Raw genomic sequence first — 22,459 nt, 5'->3', positions numbered from 1 at the left:
TGGTAAACTAATTTTGCAGGCCTGATAACCGCGTAAGCCATGTTGTGTTCACACACACAGAATTTATCACGCTTCTGCACAAGTGAACGGTCGCTTAGGAAGCTCAGTGTGGGACAACACTGACTCACTTTCTCTCTATCACTTTCTCTTTTCATCTTTCTGTCTCCTCCCTCAACTGCTCTCACACACACTTGATCACCATCTCACCGAATAGGGCATATGGTCCATCACTTGCCTTGAGGGACAAAAAACTGGGAAGAAATACAACGAGACACTGTAGCACTTCTCTGCAGACTCTTGGACAGAAGTGCCAAGTTTGTGTGCATCGACAGTGTTCAGCTGCACAGCTTTCCTCCCTGGGAAACACAAGAAACGCTACACAAGTCTAAATCTGGACTTAATATTCAGTGTACACTCTTTCAAATGAAGAGGGGAAAACATCAGTCACGTCCTTAAATTGCTCCAGTTATGTCTGAAAGGGGTTGCATGTTAATGCCAGCAATCATTTTGTAAAAACATATGTCAAGCTTTTAAATGTTAAATGTATTCATTTCAAACTGAAACAGCTTTTCCTCCCACATGAAGGTTCAAACCAGCTGAGACTGTCCATCTGATGCCCCACACCTATTTTATAAGCCTTTCGCTCATTGCTGATTACAGGAGGCCACACACAAAGAAACTTTGAGAATTCAGAAAAGGCTTAATTATTCTTTTTATTTAACTGACTTTTATGTTTGTTTGTTTCTGTCGTCCAATATTTTGGCAGAGTCAGCAAAAAAAAAAGAAAAAAAAACAAACAAAAAAAAAAACTTGTAAGTGTAACCAAAGTGGCAGCTTCTCGGCAGGACATTACAGGAATTTATGATGTGTTAAATGTTTCCTTTGTTCCTCCCTGTGGCAGCTCGCTCTGGCAATTAGGGAAGGCAGAGGCCCCAGTGAGCTCATTACACCTCCTATTCCCCCCATCAGTGTCTTTATCTAACATAATTGTTGTGCAGTGTGTTATCCTTTCAGCACTAAGTCATACACGTCTGGCAGTTCAGTACCATTTTAACGTGTTCATAAAAATAACTCTTGCACTCGAGTCTTTGTCTCGCTGACAGATACACTTTGTTACATACATCTGACACATGCGTCAACATCTTAATTACCACAAGAGATTAATTTAATATCACTTTTGTTTTTCTCTCAATATTGTGGTCAAATCTGAGACCCACTGTTGGCATTTTGCCAAAGTCTAAGATGCCAACAGATTTTTTTCTGTGCGCTTGTCCCCTGAAATAAACCCAATGCACCATTCCATTTGGCAAACCAATTTGGGATGGAGGGTGGGGGCAGAAAAGGGAGAGGTATAGGTTAGCTGTAGTAATAATCATAAATCACCTCTGAAATGCTGCCATGTCACATGCCAGACTGTGCCACTAATGACCAGCCCCATCTTTCACCGGGTATTTTTATCTGTGTGCCCTGACACTCGACTTCTGGAAGCATCCTCTCATTTTACGTCGTCAGCACCTCGACCCGGGCTGAGCACAAGTTCCTCACATATCTATAAATACCAGCCAGCTAAATGGCATTTTCTTTCACCCACCCCCTGCTTGGCAAGAACCAGAAGCACTGTGACTTGGCAAGGGGACCCACAGTCTTATGCCACTAAACATCTTGGGGCTTAGCCCCCCCACCCAAACGTCATCGTCCAGAGAACAGCTGGCTAAAAAAAATAGATTCATCTGCCACTGCCTTCAAATTCCAAAGTGGTTTCAGTCTAATTAAACAAGTTGAAATAAGTTTTTTCAAGATCTAGTAAACAAACATTATAGAGCTGAACAATTCAAAGTAGGATTTAATTTTGACATTGCAGTTATATTTAAAGCATCAACATAGATGAGTGCTTTTTAATTCTCTCTCACACACGCCACAAATGCACAAACAAACACCTGTATGTTCTTCCTTTGTGCTGAATGTTCTGCCAAGTTCTTTAAGCTTACTGACATGTGTCACTAGAGACTGCGGGTCAGTGACAGCTTTCCGCTATTTCGGGCTCTGTCACAGCTTGAAGTTTTAATTTATTCTGCCAGAACATGTCAATCATTGAGCAACAGAGTTCAGGCCTGAGTCTGCTGCAGGAGAGGGAGGAAGTTTGCACTTACTGAAAGAGTCAAACAGATATAAAAAATACACCAATAATGTGAAAGGAAATAAACTAATCTACTCACCGAAAGTTCCCCATCCTGATCAAGCACACAGATTTTATGTTTCAAATGTTTTCAGTCCACACGAACATAGTTAGATGAAAATGTTCTTTGTACACTGAAAAGTGAGAATTTTTTTTTTTTTTTTTCACGAGCGAGGAGCTAGAGAAGGAGGTTCTTTTAGCTTCACCAATGACTTCCACCGGTTGGATAAAGTATTTGTATTGAAGAGGGATGGGACACAGACCCCAGAAAAGGCCCAACTTTGCAGCCTGAGCCCAACATGGCCCAAGACCAACACCATCTCTCTGATGCATGCAGTGACAATGACAATGACAATGATAATAACAATGTCTACACAGGCTGCATACTGAAAACAGTACATTGCCAGAGCAGCAGCTTTATTCCTCTGCCAGAGTCTACAGAGGATCTGTTCGGGCTCAGTACTGTTTGAAGGTCTTCTGAATTTCAGTCCAATACACAGTCACTATAGTTATGTACTTAAAATGAAAGAAAATAAACCTAAGCCTAAGTAAAATGTCTAAAAATCATGTTTATATGAAACTAATTTACAACAGAAAATACATTTTTAAGGTTAATGCAGTTATATTTTGATTTAACATCATAAGAAATGTCATTAATTGTTGCTTAAACCGAACCACAAACCCGAGTCTCTACTGGAATTGTGGTTTCTGGTAAACACTGTGCCTTAAAGTCTTAAACATAAACACAGTGTTTCATTGAGTTTTTACCTGACCGGTTTGATGGAGACAGTATCCACGACAATATAGTCTAATCTCCAGGCAGTGCTTAGTGAATGCACTTTGTTATTGTTTCTCTCTCTTTCTTGGCTTCAGGCCATGCCCGTGCCCATCCATGAGTCATGCCAAGGGTCTGAATTTGACCTGCCTAATGTCGTGCCAAAACACACACACATCAGTCATCATACGATGTCATGCCTACTACGCTTGGCATCATATGACTTGGCAGAGCTTATCCCGCGCAATTCAAAATTACTAAAAATCTCAGCTGTAAATCAGAGTCACTTCACAGGATGACAAATCAGACCTAAATCTGACGCCCGTTCAGTGTGGAATTTTCATCTTACATTAATTTCACTCGGGTCTCTTCTCAGGGTCCAAATGCAGCTGTGCAATGCAAGTGATTCTGTTTCTGCTGATGAACTGATAGCTCTGTCTTTTGTCGCTCTCCACCCAGTAAGGCTATCATAAATCATTGTTACTGTACGCCACCAGAGCTGAAACACTCTCTGTGACGACTGCTTTATGATGATGCTGAAACAAGCCTTGTTGTACCTGAACTGATTCCAGATTTGTGTCTTTTATTTAGAAATATAATGCAAATATTTTTTTCCATTTGAAGATATAGTTTTAGTGGATGATTTCATTTTTCACTTATATGTGGCTAAGTTGCAAATGTGACAGTTGAGAACAGGTATATTTACTTGAATGGTAAGTATTGAAAAAATAAAGGGCTTTGATTTTTACAAAGAAATCCATCATCCTAAAGGTAATCATCTCTTTGATTTGATGTCCCATCACAACTAAAAGCAAGAAAAAATTACTTTGAATGTGGTGGGAAGCCAGATGGGGATCATGTCTTTACACAAGCTTGTGTTCTGCCAGATTGAAGATTGGACTTTAACACAGAAGACCACCGCACCGTAAGTGTCCCATTTCCACCCACTATTAAAGTTTGACCATGATCCATCCTAAAAATGTATCTATTTGTTTATTATTGTCACCCTGACAGTGAAGCTACACCAACCATCAGTAAGTAGAATATTTAACTGGATCATGTCCAGCCCTCAATTCAACAGATGCATCGAAAAAGGAAGACTAAAAGACAGAGAAATAAAAGGAGTGAGGTTAAACACTGCGCTGAGGTAACGTTGTACGATAGCGGCCTTGTCACTCTGCTCCCACTTTTTCATGTTTGCTTTGCCAGTGTGTCAGTGGCTTTCTCTTTCTCTCTGGGCCTGCCAGCTGATGTGTAAGCCAATGCCACAAAGAAACAATCTTTTTTTTATTTTATTTTTTTTTTTTCAGTGTTTGTTCGTGTGATGTTAGGGAAAGTTTGGCTCTTTCCATGCTATGTAAAACTACCAAGAAGCATTTTTGAATGATATAAACAAATTGCATTTATGTGCTTAAGAGGGATGAACTGTGTGTATTGTATGTTTATGTATATGTGCATGTATGTGTGTGTGTGTCACCAGGATCTCTAAGCCAACAGTAAGGGATCAGTCAGAGATGCTGCTGACATCATCATCCCAAATAAATGACGACATGGTGAAAGAGCGCTGCTTCCAGGCCAGCGGGAACCAGCAGTCTCAGAATCCATCAGCCACAACAAACATTCAGTTTTTCAAATAAACTATACTCTGTGGCCAAATCTGTCATCTTTTTAAGCCACTGTGGAACAGTACTTTCTGACTTGAATTTATTCGAGCCATGCAGATTTATGTTATGTTATTTTGTTTTGTAAGGTCAGCATGTTCTCTGGATTTTACTGGCACAATTGTTCTTAATTTATCTGTCTTTAAGTCTATAACTCGCACCATGTTTTCCCTCTGCGTGTGTGTGCCTGGCTTCCTATTTGTGCTGTCATGACCGCTCTGATGTGTGTTTATTGTATGTTTCAGTACTGTTTTTCAAGTGGCTGACAGTCGAGGACTTGTTTTGATACCCTCAGTATTCCAAAGACATGCTGCTTACAGCTATAGCAACATGTGAGCAAAGAGCAGCGGCCCAATTAATGTGGTGTGACCAGTACTACCCACAACACGACTGACAGAAGTGAATTCACAGCAGGCAGTTTCCACTGAATATTCGTGACATATTCACACATAGATAGATAGATAGATAGCCTGGTCAGTGGGTGCATGTTGTTTTTTCTCTGATGGGATAAATAAAACTGTGAACTCGTCACTTGGTCCAAACTATTAATAAGAATGTCATTTTGGTACCCCCCCCGTCCCTCCCCACTGGACCCCATTAGTCCTTTGGATACTTGCCCAATAGTGGCCGCATGGCAGCTGAACGCATGCGCAGCGGCAAGGTTTTCAATAATGAAGTTGAGCCCTAATGCCTGTGAACAGCCTGGTGCTCAAACTTGGGACACGGACTGAAAATTATGGTGTTTCCCGCAGAAGCGAGCGGTCGGGTCACCGAGGCTGAGAGCCGGGACTTGGCTTTGAGTTTGTAAATGACTTCAGTGGAGTCTGAATAACTCCTCGGGCTTGTTTTTGGACTGTGAGCTGGTAATGGCCAGCAGTGGCTGAAGTGTTTCGATCCCGTCAGTGACAGCGTGCAAACAGCAGGGAGAGCTGTGAGGCGACCGCACTCCATTAGATTATGAGCGTCTCTAAGAAGTGAACCAAATCTGGGAGCTTATTTCTTACTGGGGCGAAAAGTCGACAATTTCAGCACAGGTATGTTCCCTTTATTTCTTTATTTTACTCTGTCAAATGTCTCATCAGTGGTATTATGAAAGTTACTGATTTTAATTCAGTCTGATTGATTTAATTTTTAGATAACAAGCGGAGCATATTCGGTTCAAATCAGACATTATTTTAAATTTATCCGCCCAAACAACAATGAATTTTAAACGGTTTGATTTTCACAGCTGACTGCGATGAAAATATCAAGTGTGTTTTTTTTGTTGTTTTTTTTAATTTATTTAATTTTTTATAAATTGTTTATCACAGATGTACACATTAATATATATATATATTAAAAAAAAAAAAGAAAAAAAAAGAGACGTAGGTCTTACATTTATGTTGGTGTCCGTTTTTCTCACGTGCGAGTAAAAGTTCATCCCATTGGCTACCTGGATACATTAAACCCCGCTTAAATTTACCTTATCCATCCGGTGATTTCCAGAAAAATGCTTTACCTTTTATAGATTAGTACAAATGTGAACTAACAGTGAATTAATATGCATTTAATCAATCCCATTCCTGTAAAACTGGATTTTTCTCATGAAAAAAAAAAATGTTGAAAATGATATGATAAAAATAAAATGATTTTCCATAGCCCGTATGAAGACCTTTGGCTGCAGGTCAGTGTGGTTTCTTTTCTATCCCGGATTTCATCACACACAAAGGAATTTCAGCGCTCTGCTCATCGTTCCTCCGTGCGTCCATCACTTTTCTCCCCATCTCATCCCACGTGGAGTTTGTGTTTATATTTGATATGTAGGAAATGGGAATCTCATACCACGGCCGGGCTCTCAGGGCTTGGATGGCCTCTGGCTATTGGCCTGCCCCTAACAACATGACGGGTTACGCGCTGACTCAAAATCTGATAGGCCATACTGCGTCGTAATCCATAGCTACAGATTGGATTTCACATTAAGGACTCACGCTTAACCAACGGGCATTAATGCGCAGAGAGATGGATGGATTGGCTTTGAGGTTCCTGGAAATTTGGAGAAATGTGGAAGTCCTGTACACACAGGGGCAGAAAATAAATGATTGTTCATTTATCCAAATTTATTATTTGTCAATTAAGTATCAACTTGAATATTTAGCCCATTATGCAATTAGTTTGAAATAGTCATCTTAGCATTATGATGAGGACGTAGCCGACTGAGATTACTATAAAATATCAAATAATTTTTTTAATTCAGTTCAAAATTTGTTTATAAGTGGTAATTTTTTGTACCCATATCCTCTGTCTTTTTTATGTCAGTGACTGTTCATATTTTATAGCCTACTGTATGTAGTTGTTTTTTATTTATTTATTGTTTTTTTTTTTTTGGGAGGGGGGTTAAGTTGTATTTCTCTCACACATTATTAGAAATATCACACTTAATATAAGACGTTTTTCTCTTGCATTAAAGGCGGTGTTATACAAAGCCCCCGGAATTTTGTGCAATTCTAAAATAATAACAAATTTATCATTGCGTGCCAAAAATAAATAGCTTCACACACTTTATACTGCAGCTCCTCTTTAATGTTGTTCGGCTTTGTGCTGGATAATATGTGGGCTGTTTAAACTCGGACTGGGGACTGGGGAGGTGTGTCTGCATATCTTCGCATGAAGACTTAACCCGTTTGTAAAGAAAGTTCCTTAATTTCCTTTCATATGTGTCATCGCGGAAAACACGATCGCTTAGTCAATGAAGTTTGAGTCGATTTGAAATACGTGACTTTTCATTACAGCATCTGCAGCCAGCAGCAGCCTGCGGTTTGTTCAACATCCCCCGACTCTTCGGCTTTTATAGCGTGAAATTACCGCAGTGTCGCTGTGTAGTCCACTTTCTAATCCCCCCTATGTGTTTCTTATGTCGCTGTCAATAACCATAGAGAGAAATATAATTCTCTCTTCTGGGACGCCGAAGGAAATGGCAGGCATCATTGATTCCCCGTGCAGTGTCAGGTAACTACGGGGTGGGTTCAGGGCCATGTGATGCATTCGTGTGTTGTGGGATATGAAAGAGGTGAGCAAACCAGATGGTCGTCTGCAGTTAAGAAAATTTACAAACATTTAAATGCATCAATTTATATATCAAAAAACGTTGATACTGTGACTGTTATACTCGTATATATAATCATTTTGATAACCTAAAAATGAGACAAGGGTTAGGGTTGTATGTATTATCAATCACATACAGTGATTGATCATCTTTACTTTATGTGGGTTTACTGTCCACTACATCCCTGATAAAAAAGAGAAAAAAATCATGAAGGGGAGTTTGACACGAAAACAGAAGGAGGCTGCTTCTGTCCTCCGCAAAGGTGAGAGAGAGGGGAGAGGAAGGGAGGGGTGAGGGAGGGAAGGGGTGGGGGGTGAGGGAGGCTCGGGCACAAATCAATTCACCTGAGAGACGCATTATTGTCTTTGGTTTCAGGCGAGGAGGAGCTGAACGCTATGAAAAATTAAAAGGATGCCAGTTAGTTTAAAGGATCGAGCCAGACATCTCCACACGAGCATGCACGCACACACACACACACACACACACACACTTATATATTCACACTGAACAAACCGCTCTAACTTAATATTCTTTTTAGTAATCCGTGTTTTGGGACTAATTTTAGATTAAGATGGTATTTAAAATACTTTCAGACTTTGTAGAAAAAGAAACAGTTCTCTCACAACTTACATGCTGCAGACACGCACAGTTCAGACACACACATGTCTTCTGTTATGCACCTTTATTCACTCAGCTGAACACACAGAAAGCTTGGATGGCACTGCGGAAAGGACAGCTTTTGCAGCTTGCTTGTGATACTGGCTCAAAGAGCAGGTGCAGAAAAGTATTTATTTTACTTAAGCTTCAGAGAAACAGAGCAAAGGCATTAAAAATTTGAAAGAGATTATTTTTTTCATGAAGAAAATTAGCTGGAAATGGGAAATACACTTTCTGGGAACCGCACATCTAATGACAAAGAAGGACTTTTGTGTTTGCGAGTGAGTGTGGGTCTTTGCCACTTACTCTTTTGTTCAACTGTCAAACTGCGTCTGACAGCTTTTGCACAATATAGCAGAGAGGAGCCATTTTGGGCCCGTTCTGTTGGAGTGCTGGCATGGCTGGCCTTCTGTTGCAGGAGTGGCCTCTGCGTGGCAAAAATGATCGCATCATTTAATCTCCCTCAAGTTGTAGACAATCACCTCGACCTCTCTGTCTCTGCACCAACCTGTCTCCTGTCTAGTATTAATAGGGTCACTGGCTGTCTTCGTGTGCTAGCCATCCACTGTGTCTGTGGTCCAGAGCCAGCCAAGCAGCCGTATCATTTACACTTCTCCATTTTCATTGTTGATATTTACTTCTGCAATTATCTCTCCACTTCACCCTCGGCTGAAGATGATATGCTGAAGTTAACGCTACTGCTTCCCTCCTTCAGTCTCTTGTTGCTCACACATAAACGCACCGACAGAAGGTCTAACCGTCAGACGGGAAAAAAAAGGAGATTAATGTAGTATGGTGGGTGATTTCATCCAGTGCAGGCAATTAAATTTGGTAGTCAAGCATCCAGGCAACATCCCTAGTAAACAACATGGGCACAGGTGATGACTTGTAATTCACACAGTGCACACATAAACAGAAAAAAGGTGATTGTTTAATATTATATCCATTGACACACATTTTATTTTATATATTTTTTTGCCCCTGTAGTGTGTGGCAGATCACAAGCCAAGAAGCCATGGAGGCCTCACAGGACCTCAACGAACAGATGGTGAGTTAAACGCTACTGTATGCAAGCGAATGTGTGTGGGTGGGTGAGTATACCTTGTATGGGCCACACAAGTCAGAGGTATGGGTGCACTGGAGAGATATGTGTGTGTGTTTGTGTGTGCGATAACACACAGCAGATGTGGCTCAGTGACTGTACAGTAACCATATGGCAGCAGTCAGAGTGAATGAGACTTCATTACAAACTGGATGTAGACATCAATTTAGGAACTGTATGTGTGAGCATAGGTGTGCATGTAATACAATTGAATCCTCAGTCATTTAAATTACTGACCGAGTGAAGAACAAGGCCCTTTTTTAATCTCTACCACATCTTTTATACCACACTCACACACACACACACACACACACAGCCATGCCTGAGGGTTTGTTAGTGTCTCAGCACAGCAGGCCACCTCTGCGTCACGTCAGCGCAGCGTCCCAGTTCTGCTTGTTTAAAGATCAGGCCGTATTGTTGGGAAAATGATTTTGGCGGCGACCGAGGTCCACTCGCATTTCAAAGTCGTTAGTCAGCCACCAGAACAGGTGTAATTTCATCTCCTCCTCCTCCTCCATCAAGCTTGGTTCTGTCTCCCTCACTCTCCCTCTGACCCGCCAGCCTCCACAGTAATAATAGCGCAAAGTGGGACAGAGCACATGAACTATGTTGTTTTTCCCCCACTTTTTGTGTTGCTCTGTCAGACTCGCCCTGGGTTCAGATTACGGGCTGACCCCACTGGTGTGCTGTCACTCACATATACAGTACGCGCACGCAAGAAAAACACACACAGAAGCAGTAAGAAAGAAGGAAAGAAAGAGAACGAGAGGAGCATCCATCTTGCCTTCTGCCATCCAACTATCAAATATTGATGTCCTTATTCCACAATTACTTCACCTGCTTTAAATAGGGCAGTGATATCATTTATAATGTGAATTTGAGCTGCAGCTCAAAGGCATTGATTAATTGTTCAGCTTGGAAATGAGACCTCAAAGCAAGGGCAGAGATTTTAATCAGATCGTACAGAGATCACAGGCAGATGGAAATTTGGGACGCCTGGAAATGTTTGCATTTTACCTTTTTTTTTTTTTTTTTTTTTTTTTTTGCTGAAAAATAGTCAGCTCTATTTTTTGATGTATAATGTATTGTTATATGATGTATAATTATTTTGAATCAGTATCTGGTATCACTGATGTGATGAAATTTGGGATAGGATGAACCTTCAGGTAAACGTATCTGAAATGAATGTATTATTAAACAACAGCCTGGCGATACATTCTACCTTCATTAGGTTGTAATGTTTAGTTCTTGTTTAAAATGTTTTAGAGAAGTGTTAATTTAACCTCATAGTCATTGGGGTAGACACACTGTAGTTGCATGTGAACGGCTGTAGGGACGGGTGATGACAAAAGACAAAAAATAGTCAATTAATTTTCAGTCGATAGACTAATGGATTAATCAGCTAGTCATTGCAAATCTCCTGTCATACAGCCTATGCCATAACCAAATCGAAATTGATATTCATATTGTATAACAATATCAGTATTGTACACACTGGATGTGTCTTCTGTTTCAAGGGTTGTCAACTTAATTTTTAGCAGACAGTTTCCTTGCTGCTTTGTGCTTGTCTCACTTCGATTACAGCAGAAGCTCAAATAATAAGTGTGAATGACAGCTTTCACAAATTCAGCTTAACTTCAAATTAATTATACCATCATAAATCATTTCCTTGGAACATTTTCCTCTTTAAACTGAAAACTGAAAGTGGCTAATTCTTTCCCTGCACTGCTTCACTGAAATAGGTGTGTCTCGGGTGACTAAGAAAACAGCACAGACCTCACACACAAAGTTTCGGGGAGTTGTCTGTTGATACCTGATACCCCCAACCCTCCCCTCTACCCTTTAAAGTCCCCCCCCGTCCCTTCCTTTTCCCACCACATCCATCGCGCGTCATCTGGGTTATGGTCAGGCGTCCTCTCTGGCCGCCTGCCTGCCGAGGTCCAGCCTGCCGTCTGGGGTCCTCAGGGAGCGCTGGAAGAAGCCTGAGGCAGGCCCAATAGTGGTTAGCCCCATAATGCTACTTTTAGCCTGGTTAAGTTTCTCACTCCACCTGTTGTCACTTACTTTGGAGAAAAGGTGCTAACTGTTTTTTGGGTTGTTTTTATTTATTTATTTATTTAATTTTTTTGTTAATTCTGAGTGATGCTCTGTGAGATGATGATGAAGACACAGAAATGATTGGATCAAATGTTTTCCTATTAATTTAAATTAACACCATGTGCATACATGTAAAAGTATAAGGCAGATATTTACCAAAGACAGATCCCACACCACATGTGAGTATACACACACACTCCAAACACACTTCCTCAATGTCTCTTCATCTGACAGAGCCCTGACTGAAATCTCTAGTCCGTTGGCTAGTGAAGAGGAGGGGGAGGCAGAGTAGCATGGTGTTTGTTGACCCTGGGGAGCCTTGCAGCATTTAAATGTACGGCCACAAGAAGAAAAAAGCGAGAGAGATGAAGGAGGAGGAAAAAAGAGGGGAAAAAAGGTTCTTTTAGCTGTAGCCTTTTCCTCTGGTGCACTGGGAGAGGCCCCGAGTATGGCAGCTGTCCCAGTGTGTGTGTTTGTGTGTATGTGTGTTTTGTGTGTGTGTGTGTGTGAGAGAGAGAGAGACAAGAAAGACGGGGAGAGGGGGAGACCAACTTAGAGAAGGAAAGGGGTCATGTTGCATCCCTCTTTCACCCCTACAACCCCATACAGACACATTCACACTAACTTACATGCAGCAGCAGTAGCTAAATGCGAGCACGGCCCAACCCTGATTGCCAAGATTGCTTTGGCGTCATAGACAGTCGTTTCAGAATCTGCCCGGCGACAAGGCATGTGGACAGATCACAGGAGTGTGGAGTGTAACAGCTACCCCCTGGCATGCCTCTAGTGGACTGGCATCCTAGTTGTGGCACCGAGGTGCACTTCAGTTTCAGCTTAGTGTACAGTGATTCTTGTAAGATTTATGTTTAGTTGACAGCTGAGTGTTGCTGGGAGAGTCTGCCCTTCAGTCTTTTAGTCACCTCAGTCTGAGCCATACAGAGGAAAAAATGTAGGAGACATAAGATTCTTATTGTTGACTGAATTTTTATTGATAACTATGACACAGAGGGAGAGCCAAAGAGAAGCAGGCAAGTTTAAAAAGTGCGCAAAAGTGTGCTGTGTGCAAAAAAAAAATAAAAAATGCTGTGGCCAGTCCACGCAGACAGTGCTTTTAGAAACGTTTCTGACATCCCTCAGTCGTTCGTCTGACGGATGAGATGCGTTTCCATTTTATCAAATCTGCCAATCCACAGACTGCACTGCACAAGACATGCACATCACCCGAAGACCACCTGCATTTTTTTTAATGCTATGTTTTGAACTTATTTACAGTATCTGAATCATCAAATAAAATTGCTGACTTCAACCACTGGAATTTCTGCAGTCAGCCTGGTGAGGACAGTTTATAAAGCCTTATTTTTGAGGGAAGAGATGGTTGAACAGAGGATGGGGTCCGTGTGGTTCGATTAGATAGAACACTTTGACTGCCCTTGCACGTGGTTACATGAGACCATTGATATCACTCTCTAATCTCTCTGTTAACCAGCAGCCTGGTTCTCTCCACAGCCTCTCTGTAGCTAAATGATTAAGTCACAGCCTCCAGTCACGCAAATAAAACCGCAACTTTACATTTTTACTCTTTGGTTTCTGTGCGGATTTGCAGACTTGTTACCTTTGGACAGAGCCAAAGTTTTCCTCTTGTTTCCAGGCTTTATGCTAAACTAAGCTAACTTACAGCTTTCTGTATTTAGCAGACAAACAAGGGAATGGTAGGTTTATCTTCTCATAGCTTTATTTGAGAGGGACAATAAGCCAACTTCCCAGTATTTCTGTAGAACCATTTCTTCTGATTTTTGTTGATGCTGAGATGCTGAGTTTTGGAAACTGTGTGAAATCACCTCAAAGAAACAGTCCTATATGTGCAAGATGGGAAAAAAACAGCCGTTTGTTTTGACATTATTTTATTTAAGACAGTTGAAATAACCAAAATGCAACATTGATAGTTTAATTCCGTCCCTGAGTAATGTGGTGGAATCATCACTGGTTTCTGAAGTAAAAAGCTTTTTCACTAGCTTTGCTCTTTTATTGATCGAGTAGCTCGGTGGCAGTCATGGAGGCTAGGGTTAGGGTTAAAGGGTTTTACTTTGCATTTTTGGTACACAAATCTAAGGGAGGTTTCTGTTACAGTATGAAAATGAAACTGCAAAAGATCTGTACAGGACCCCACTGCCATACATGTATGTATAAGTATACCTGACCAAAGTCCTTATGTGTGACGGGGACATCGCTCACCAGTCCTTCAGCTGATGCCTGCAACATCTCTGCTGCAGACAGGAGAGGAACTGCTCCTGAGGAGGAATCAGGATGTTTATTCTTTTGTTACTGTGCTTTCAGTTGAGTTACAATTTTGATTTTGTCCTTCAAGTGCCCAAGTCTAAGTGCACACCCATGCAAAAACAGGCATTCACACACACACACACACACACACACACACACACACACACACACACACACACACACACACACACAGGACGACATGGCTGGTTAGATGTTATGCTATTATTCGTTACCATAAGGGGAATTTTTTTATTTATTTATTTATTTTTTTGGCCACATTGGTTTTGGAGCATTTACAACAGAAAGCACAGCTTATTGTTTAATAAAAACTGAATTTAACATTTTTGACAGATTTACTGATAACTGAGATAGCGCTGACTTGGAATGAACTTGGTTCAGTATGTTGAAAAAATACCTTCAGTGTAGTAAACTACTTCTACCTTTTTCCTTGTTACTCTAGCGTAGCTCACTACACTCTTTCCAAGTAGTTTTCCCAACGTTGCCAAAACGTCTGTCTATTCAGTTCTTGCCTTAGCTCAGATAATTTATAACTCGTATATAACAGAGTTGAGAGTCTGGCCCGCCATGGAAAGCCAGCTAGGTGTGAGGTGAGCAGGTCACAGACAGCCTGCGAGCCAACCATAGTCCGACAGTGTCAAACCCCCCAAACAGACTGGAGAATCCATCTAGAAACCCAAAGCAACCGGCGTGGGCTTTCTAGAGGAACACACCAGACAGGAAACCACATGATATGTGTGCTTGAGTGTCTGCTGTGCGTTTCTGTGTGAGAGTATGTGCGTGGGTAGGTGTTTCTTTCTCTGTTAAACACATATACTTTCTGTGGTGTGGGACAGCTGAGGTCATCTGAGTGGAGACAGTCTCATATTGTGACCATGCTTCTTTAATTGAAGTCAATCACAGCACAACGCTTGTCGAGATTCCTACCTTTATTGATTACTCAAAGGGGTTTTTTCTTTGAGGAAAATTACATTATTGCCAGATGTTATATTTCTTTCTATACTGATCATTTTAACATGATCAGATCCTTTGAAAAGTTGATTTGCAAATAAGCCATATCAGTAACACTCAACTGAAACACTTTCAACTCTGAAAATGGCATTACATGCACAGAAGTCCTTGGTAAAGTACTAAAACATTTTACTGCCATAAATAGAGTCCTTGATAGCACAACCCACCGTTTATTCGGCCTGTTCTTCTGGCCAAACGCTCATCTGCCATTGGTTATCAAAAAAGGGAGCATATTTCCTCATTTTGCTGGGAAGGAAATGAAATTGCAACAATTGTGCTTTGGTTACGGAGGAACCTGCCTGCCCTGCCTGCCGCGAGAACTTCCTCTGTTGCTCTGCTGGAAGATTGTATTTCCCTCTCTGCAGCGTAGAATCAGAGAGGTAGCAGAAGGGTCGCAGAGGCCAGATGAGTTGTGACCTGGGTCTCTGTACTGACCTAATCCTCCAGGCTAGGGCTGCAACTAATGACTATTTTCCTTATTGATGAATGAATGAATTTTTTTCTGCCTGTTCTGTTTTCCTGTTCATTAACATCAGTTTGTTCTTGTGACATGTTTTTTTTTATTGTTGTAAGTTGCTAAAGTTATGTTATAAAATGTCCAAAAATGTGGTGAGGTGATGTCCTTAAAATGCCTGTTTTGTCTGAGCCTCATTTTGAATGAAACTGAATATGAAAACTGAAATTTGAAACATCACATCTTCACATTTTAGAAGGTGGAGCTTGAGAATGATTGACGCGAGCTTGAAACAATTATCAGTTAATAAATCATCAACATTGTCTGTAATTCATAAACCGATTTTTAAATATTACTCCAGATCTACATAAAATCTGCCCTGATTGTCTTTTTGTGTCTGAATAACATTAACTCTTTTTTGTTGTAATATTGGCAGTGTTAGCATATAGCAGGACAGAACAATCATAATGGTCTCCGTTATCATTGAGACCATTTCGGATTTGCCCTTGTATTTTCAATTTGTGGCACATTTATTTATTGTTTCCTGAGGAACAACATGTTGATGCCCAGAGAGACACATTTCACCTTCCCTGTCCTTGATTCTTTCTGTCTGTCTGTCTCTCCCTCCTTGTCTTTCTCCTCAGGCCTCCCCGCCTCTTTGTCTCTCCCTGTGTCTCTCTGGCTAGAGTGATGATTCAGGGCCTATTGTGAAGTCAGCAATTCGATACAGAGCCAGCCTGAAAGCCGGGGGGTGGGGGTGGATGGAGAGAGTAGAGTGGGGGGGGGGGGTGAGAAACAGAAAGGATTATGGGTGTTCTCATAGCCAGGTCCATGCTGTCTGGAGCCTGGGGCGCTCTGGCACCCTTACCTGTCCTCTGCTTTACCTTTTGCTCTCATTCTCTAATTTGGCCCATGGTGCTCCTCGTCTCTTTGACTTCCTTTATCTTTATCTGTCGCTCACCCCGAGCTCTTCACTGTCCCTTTTTTTTTTTGTCCCGTCTCTCTGTTCCTTTTCACACTTACGTACATCCTCTTCTCCCTCAATCTGCCTCCCTTCTTTGCCGGCATATGGTACTGTGAGTGATTTTATTAGGAAGATGATATGAAGTGTTTCGGGGTCTGGTATGATGGAACAGCTTGTGACTTTTGAGACGTTCAACTTCTGTTCGTTCTTCTCGGTGTGTCAGGCAGCAGTAACTTCTAATAATCGCATGTATATTGAATGGGAGCAGATGGTGTGTGTGTGTGTGAGAGAGAGAGAGAGAGAGAGTGACAGAGCGTACCTATCTGTCTGCTGAATGTCTTTCGGCGTGTCTTTTTCTTTTTTAAGGATATCTACCTTATGTTGTCCCTCTCACATGCACACACACTGTGATGTCATGAGCAGCATTATTTAACAGGCAGCTGGGAGGCCATTCATCATTTAATTAAAAGCGTCTGAAAGGGATCTGAGGCCTAATGAGATTAGCTTTAATTATTGATGTTGCTGCAGACACACACTCAGCCACAGAAGCACACACACACTCACACAGAAGTTGTGACCACCACAGACACGCAGCACAGCCTTAACATGCAAACTGTTTGCATTTGCACTTTTTTTTTTTTTTGCTTTTCAATTTCTTTCACCCTCACCTGATCTTTTTCCCTGCGGACGCACACACAGACGCTGTGGAGGTGCTCAGAGGGTTAGTGGATTTGGACCGGGGGGGGGGAGGGGGGCGGTTTGCGGTATGGAGAGACAGAGCCAGGGGTGCGGTAACTGGGCTCGCGTTAGGCATGAGGAAGGGTGACAGCAGTGGCGGGGCGGGGGGTGCAGGAGGGTGGTGTTGTGTTTCTTCAGGTCTCACACAGCAGCAGAGAGAAAGAGCTCTTACTGTTCTAGTTCACTCACTCCATTTCATTAAGCTGAATTCTGCCACAAAACATGGAGTCCAAATACCAGTGGATGTGTTTCAACGATCTGCTGTTGGGTAACCCATTGACATCTTTTTCTCCACCTTTATTTCCCTTTAAGTAGCTTTAAGGTTGTTAAACCCATTTTATTCCACACTAACAGTATTGTACATATTTGTTCAGGCTCTTCATTTCTATGGCTGCACCATTTCATCATTTTATCAGGTGCAAACACACAACCCATAATTCAGCTTCTTCTTCTTCCTCTTCTTCTTCTTCTTCTTCTTCTTCCATGTTTCTAAATCAAGCCAAGGGTTCAGAGTAAGGACATATCTGTAATATTATATCTTATAACCTGCATGGAGCTGTGAGTCATCATGTACTGACTCACGTTTTGAGTCATTCAGATCAGTTATTTGCAGCTGTTGATTTGGAGTTAGTTGATAAAATATTTATTCATATTATGTTATAGAAATGTTCAATGATCAATCAACTGTCAATTTCTGCACTACACCTTTCCATTCAGTTCACTATGCATCTGTGCGTGTGTGTGTGTGTGTGTGCGTGTGTGTGTGTGTTTCTGGTCGGCAGTGGCCTGGTTTAGGTTTCTTCCAGTTGTTTTTTTAATCACTCTCATCAGATTAGCCGAGCAGGGGCAGTCGAGGCCAAACGCTTCACAATTAACAGCGCAGAACTGTCCCGCACACACACACACACACACACACACACACACACACACACACACACACACATCCATCAGTGAGTTTTCATTTGTCTCCATTGACTAAAGCTGCATTAAATCATGTCTGGGATCCCCTCACTCTCTGAGACAATGAGGAGCCAATTTAAATGGAAGATCTAAAGCCCACCAGGATGAAACGAGGAGGAGGATGGAGAGCAACCTTAGCCACTGTTCTCCTCCACTGCTCTACCTCTCCAAACATGTGTTGATTACATAAAATAATATTTGGGATTCTAAGATTAGTAAGGTGCACCAAACACCGACCTTTGATTGATAATCAGAAAAAAATGTTTTGGAATCAGAAGAAATGCATCCTTTGACAAAAACTGGAATTCGCTAGGATATGTTGCACCACAGATATGCAGCGTAGAGGCTCAACATGAAGTTGGTTCATTGCTGGCAAGTCCCTAAGAATGCAACTGAAATTGGAGGATCTAAGCAAATAAGCATATTTCCCAAAATGTTGAATCATTCCTTTCAAGAAAAAATCTTTGCCCTCCCCATAAGAGCTGGAACCAAGGACTATTTACATTATAGATTAATCTGCTGATTATATTATTCAGTCTATTAAATGTTAGAAAATACTAAAAGAGGACAGTTCTGATAGCCTTGTGTTTAAAACACACAGGCGTGTTCCCAGTTTGACCATGGCCAGAGACCTCTGTTCCTTTTGTTCTCCCGTTCTTTCTCTCCCTTCATTTCCCATCTTCTCTTTCCCTCACTGTTTAATAAAGACAAAATGAGAAAAAAAGAAAATCTCCAAAACCTGTCATGGAAGACAGCGAATATTCACATTTCACAAGTTTGAATCAGTACATTGTTGGCATTTTTATTTAAAAAATTATTGACTCACTGATTAATTAAGTTATTTTTTTTGTTTCAGTCCCAGTTACGTAGTTCTATATTATAATAAGAAATTCTACAGTGCAGTGTAGTGAAAACACCTGGAACACACTCACTGTCGTTTGAGATGCTGTCCATATTCATAAAATCCTGTATGAACATTGACTTAAGCTGGTCGGTTGAGGAAAGTTTTTTGAACGTACAAGAATCTACATACTGCAGTTTTAAATTGTAGAGTTACATTTTATGCTACAAAAATCAGTCATGAAATCACATGTGAACCAGAAATGTGTGTTCCTTTTTTCAAGCTAGCAAACACACACCCAGTAAACCTTCCTAAATTCCCTGTAACTCCTTTCTTTGTCTTGAAAGGCATAGCATCGTGCTGCTGTATTGTCTTGACAGTTCATTGTAGAGGTCAGCCTCTAGTTTTAGCTCTATTTTTGTCTTCTTTTTCCTCTCCCCAGGTGACTTGAAGACATGTGATATGTCAGGTGCAAAAATTGTGTGTGAATATACTCCCATTTCTGTGTCCTTCCCTTTGTGAGCAACACCAGGCAGTTTTTGGCAAATTCATGTGTGTAAAGGCAGGTAAAATGAGGTAGCCAGCGAGAGAGAGTTGTTTTTAGAGAGTACCTTTTCACCTAGACATCACCACCTCCTCCTCCTCCTCCTCCTCCCTGCTCCACAGATTCACCCTATTCTTCCCTTTCACCGCCTCACTTCTTTTTTTCCTCTATAGCTTCCTACTGCACCTGAAAAAGGGGCATTTTTGTAGGCATAAAGAGAGGGATAGTTTTACACTTCCCCAGGCTGGGGGAACTGGGGGTTGTAGGAGGAGTGGTGGAAGAAGGGTCGGAGGGAGGGAGGAGGCTCAGCACAATGTATTTTACATGAAAGGAAGGGGATAGAGTTACCACGCCGATAACCACTCACACAAATGGAGAGAGCAGAGTGCTTTGGGACAGGTAAATGTGTGAGACTGTGTGTGTGTGTGTGTATGAAAGAAAGAGAGAGAGAGAGAGAGAGAGAGAGAGAGAGAGGGAGAGAGAATGTGGAGGATAGAGATGGAGGCTCTGTTTGTGTGGTGAGTAACATCCTTCATGAGTGTGTTTTGTGGTTGACACACTCCAGCCGATGTCAGAGACAGGGATGGCTGGCTGATCACATTGCACAGGTGTGTGTGTGTGTGTGTGTGTGTGTGTGTGTGTGTCTTAGCTTTCTGAACGTAGCTATGCTAAGCTTCAGCTTCCTATTTATCGTACAGATGAGGTTTTAATCCACTCACCTACCTCTCTTTCACAAAAAGTCTAACTTCTCCTTTCCCCTCAGATGTAATTAATTATGAAACATAGCCAGGATATAAAGTGATTAACAATGTACTTAATAAATACAGTTGTTTAAATGGAGGTCTGAAGTCTGCAGAGATAAAATTTAAAAAAAATATCTACCCAGTAGGCTAAAAAATAAGTGAAAAGAACAATAACAAAAGAGATGAAGAGGAGCAGTCTCTGTCTTACTGTCTGCTGAGTGACAAACTGCTGTTGTTCCACTTGAAGAACAAAGTTACTCTCGAGGGCCTCTTAAAAGGGAGCGAGGCACCTTCGCCAGACACTTTTAAAACACTCCTAAAGTCAACAAAAAGCAAAGCAGACTCATGTCATTTAGCTGTCTAATATATTACCCGCTTCCTCTGCTCAGTTCACTGCTCTGATGTACCCGTGCCATGCTACCGTTTTGTTTTCTTTCCGTCTCTCTCTCTCTTTTTTTCCTCTTGGTATTTCATCAGGCATGTTTTGGGACACCTCCCCTGCTCCCTTCTCCACTTGCTGTGAAAATATTGCATTGGGGATGTTTTTGGCCGACCCCCTCCTGATGGGGTCCTGCCTGGCTAATAATAAAGTGCTTGAGTTGTCAAGCGCTTCGGCAACACCCTAATCTGTTCTGACAGCTAGTCCTCCACATACACTTTCAAACGTCCAGCGTGCGCACACAAGCACATGTCAGCATGCGGGTATAACACACGTTCAACAGATGTTTGCACTGATGTATGCACACAGGTCTACAGACAGTCTATCAGTCAAGGTGTTTATTGGGGTTGGGGGATAAATGGTGTGGGACCATCATGACCAAGCTAAAGGTGGCTGGTGCACAGTTGGAGAAAGTGACCCTGTTCCATATTGGTCTCTAGGCTTCTGCACCCTTATGAACTGTGTTCTGTGATTGCCTGGTAGATTTACAGCAACGTTCAAACTGGTTGATAAATTTACTCAAAATAAAAAAGCCTCTCCTGATTACAGTAATATCTAGCCATGCGTATATTTCTGGTTATATTTGCAAATGTCTTGTTAGATCTTGGTCATAGAGTATATGCAAAGAAATAATATATTAATTCTATTACCGGTAAATGTTAATTAACATCCATCCATTTTCTATACCGCTTATCCGTCAGGGTCGCGGGGGAGCTGGAGCCTATCCCAGCTGACTACGGGCGAGAGGCGGGGTTCACCCTGGACTGGTCGCCAGTCAATCGCAGGGCCTGTTAATTAACACAATGGGATATTTAATGCATTTTAAGATGACATACTAAATTGAAAAAGAAATACATACTGTTTTAAATTTTTTCAGATTCACATTTTTCAATTAGTAGCAGCCATAATCCAGCCTTAACTAAAACCCAGTCAAGTTTTTTCATATGTAGAAAGTAGTTCCAATGAAAACCGTTAATGGTGAGGTGTGTGGCCGAGAGATCCTTTGCAGTTACTGTTTAAGCTGTGAGCGCCACAACCAGAAAAACACTGGTGGCTTGGATGTGAAGGGTCAGAAACTGGTGCTGGTTTAAGTCTGTGGATGAGTGTGTGATCAGTCTCCTTTCTGTGGACGCGTATTCGTGTAGTTGCGGGGACAAAAATCTGTTTAAAAATCTGTTAGGTTAAAGTAAGGGTTAGGATCAGGCGAGTAATGTTTATTGTTATGGTTAGGTGGTGGTTAAGACTCCAGGAGATGAATGTAAGTCTATGCAATGTCACCAAAAGTGATGGAAACAAGACTCTGTGTGTGTGTGTTTGGGCATGTGCCTCCCCTGATAACACCTTGGTGACCACAGTGAAAGAGTGCCATCTTCAGACCGAGGCAGCCGGGAGTCCACCCAGTGTACACCACACCTTGGACCAACCACTTCGGCTCAACTACACCTCACATATAACACACATGTGCAGCCAATGTGGGTCCAGTTAACACAGATTGAGTGTGTGTGTGTGTCCTCATCTGCTCAGGTGGACGTGTGAGCCTCTGTGAGGTGTGGGTGGGAGTGTGTGTGTGTGTGTGTATGTGTGTGTGTGGAAGGGAGGAAGGGTCAACTGCATGGTGTGAAGTTTATGGTTTGGCCTGTACTTTCTGCTGCACAGTAAGACATCGATGTTACATCCCCACCACATCTTCATTATTTACAGTTTTAGATCCATGGAAGTAATCAGACTAGAGGTACCATCAGCAGGATTTACTCCGGTCATACACAGATGTTTTTTTTTTCTTTTCCATTTTAGCGGTTCATAAACGACCTAGCTATAGCGTGGGATTGAGTCTATTTGTGTCTGTATTTGGGCCTACACAGAAAAAGCTACATCTCTGACAATTAAAAGTGTTCTTTGGCTTTTGGCTTTAAATGTAAG

At 41.6% G+C, this 22,459-nt stretch overlaps 1 protein-coding gene across 7 annotated transcripts in view; it reads left to right on the top strand.

Moving 5' to 3' along the window:
* Window positions 1–5,237: 5,237 nt before the first annotated feature.
* The window catches only part of eya4 (EYA transcriptional coactivator and phosphatase 4), a 41,057-nt gene continuing 23,835 nt past the window's right edge, over window positions 5,238–22,459 (top strand). For 2 of the 7 annotated variants that reach the window (XM_046372321.1, XM_046372319.1), the window contains exons 1-2: window positions 5,259–5,646; window positions 9,339–9,399. In XM_046372321.1, coding sequence (XP_046228277.1) covers window positions 9,367–9,399 — 33 coding nt within the window. In that variant the 5' untranslated portion in view covers window positions 5,259–5,646; window positions 9,339–9,366. Of the gene's footprint in view, window positions 5,647–9,338; window positions 9,400–22,459 lie in introns of all 7 variants that reach the window. The other 5 variants (XR_006841560.1, XM_046372318.1, XM_046372320.1 and 2 more) reach the window with 5 other exon arrangements.

Source organism: Scatophagus argus, chromosome 19 (genome assembly GCF_020382885.2).
Source record: "Scatophagus argus isolate fScaArg1 chromosome 19, fScaArg1.pri, whole genome shotgun sequence".
Classification (NCBI taxonomy): domain Eukaryota; kingdom Metazoa; phylum Chordata; class Actinopteri; family Scatophagidae; genus Scatophagus; species Scatophagus argus.
Note: the sequence above shows the minus strand (reverse complement) of the source record. Positions and strands in the feature narration are given on the sequence as shown.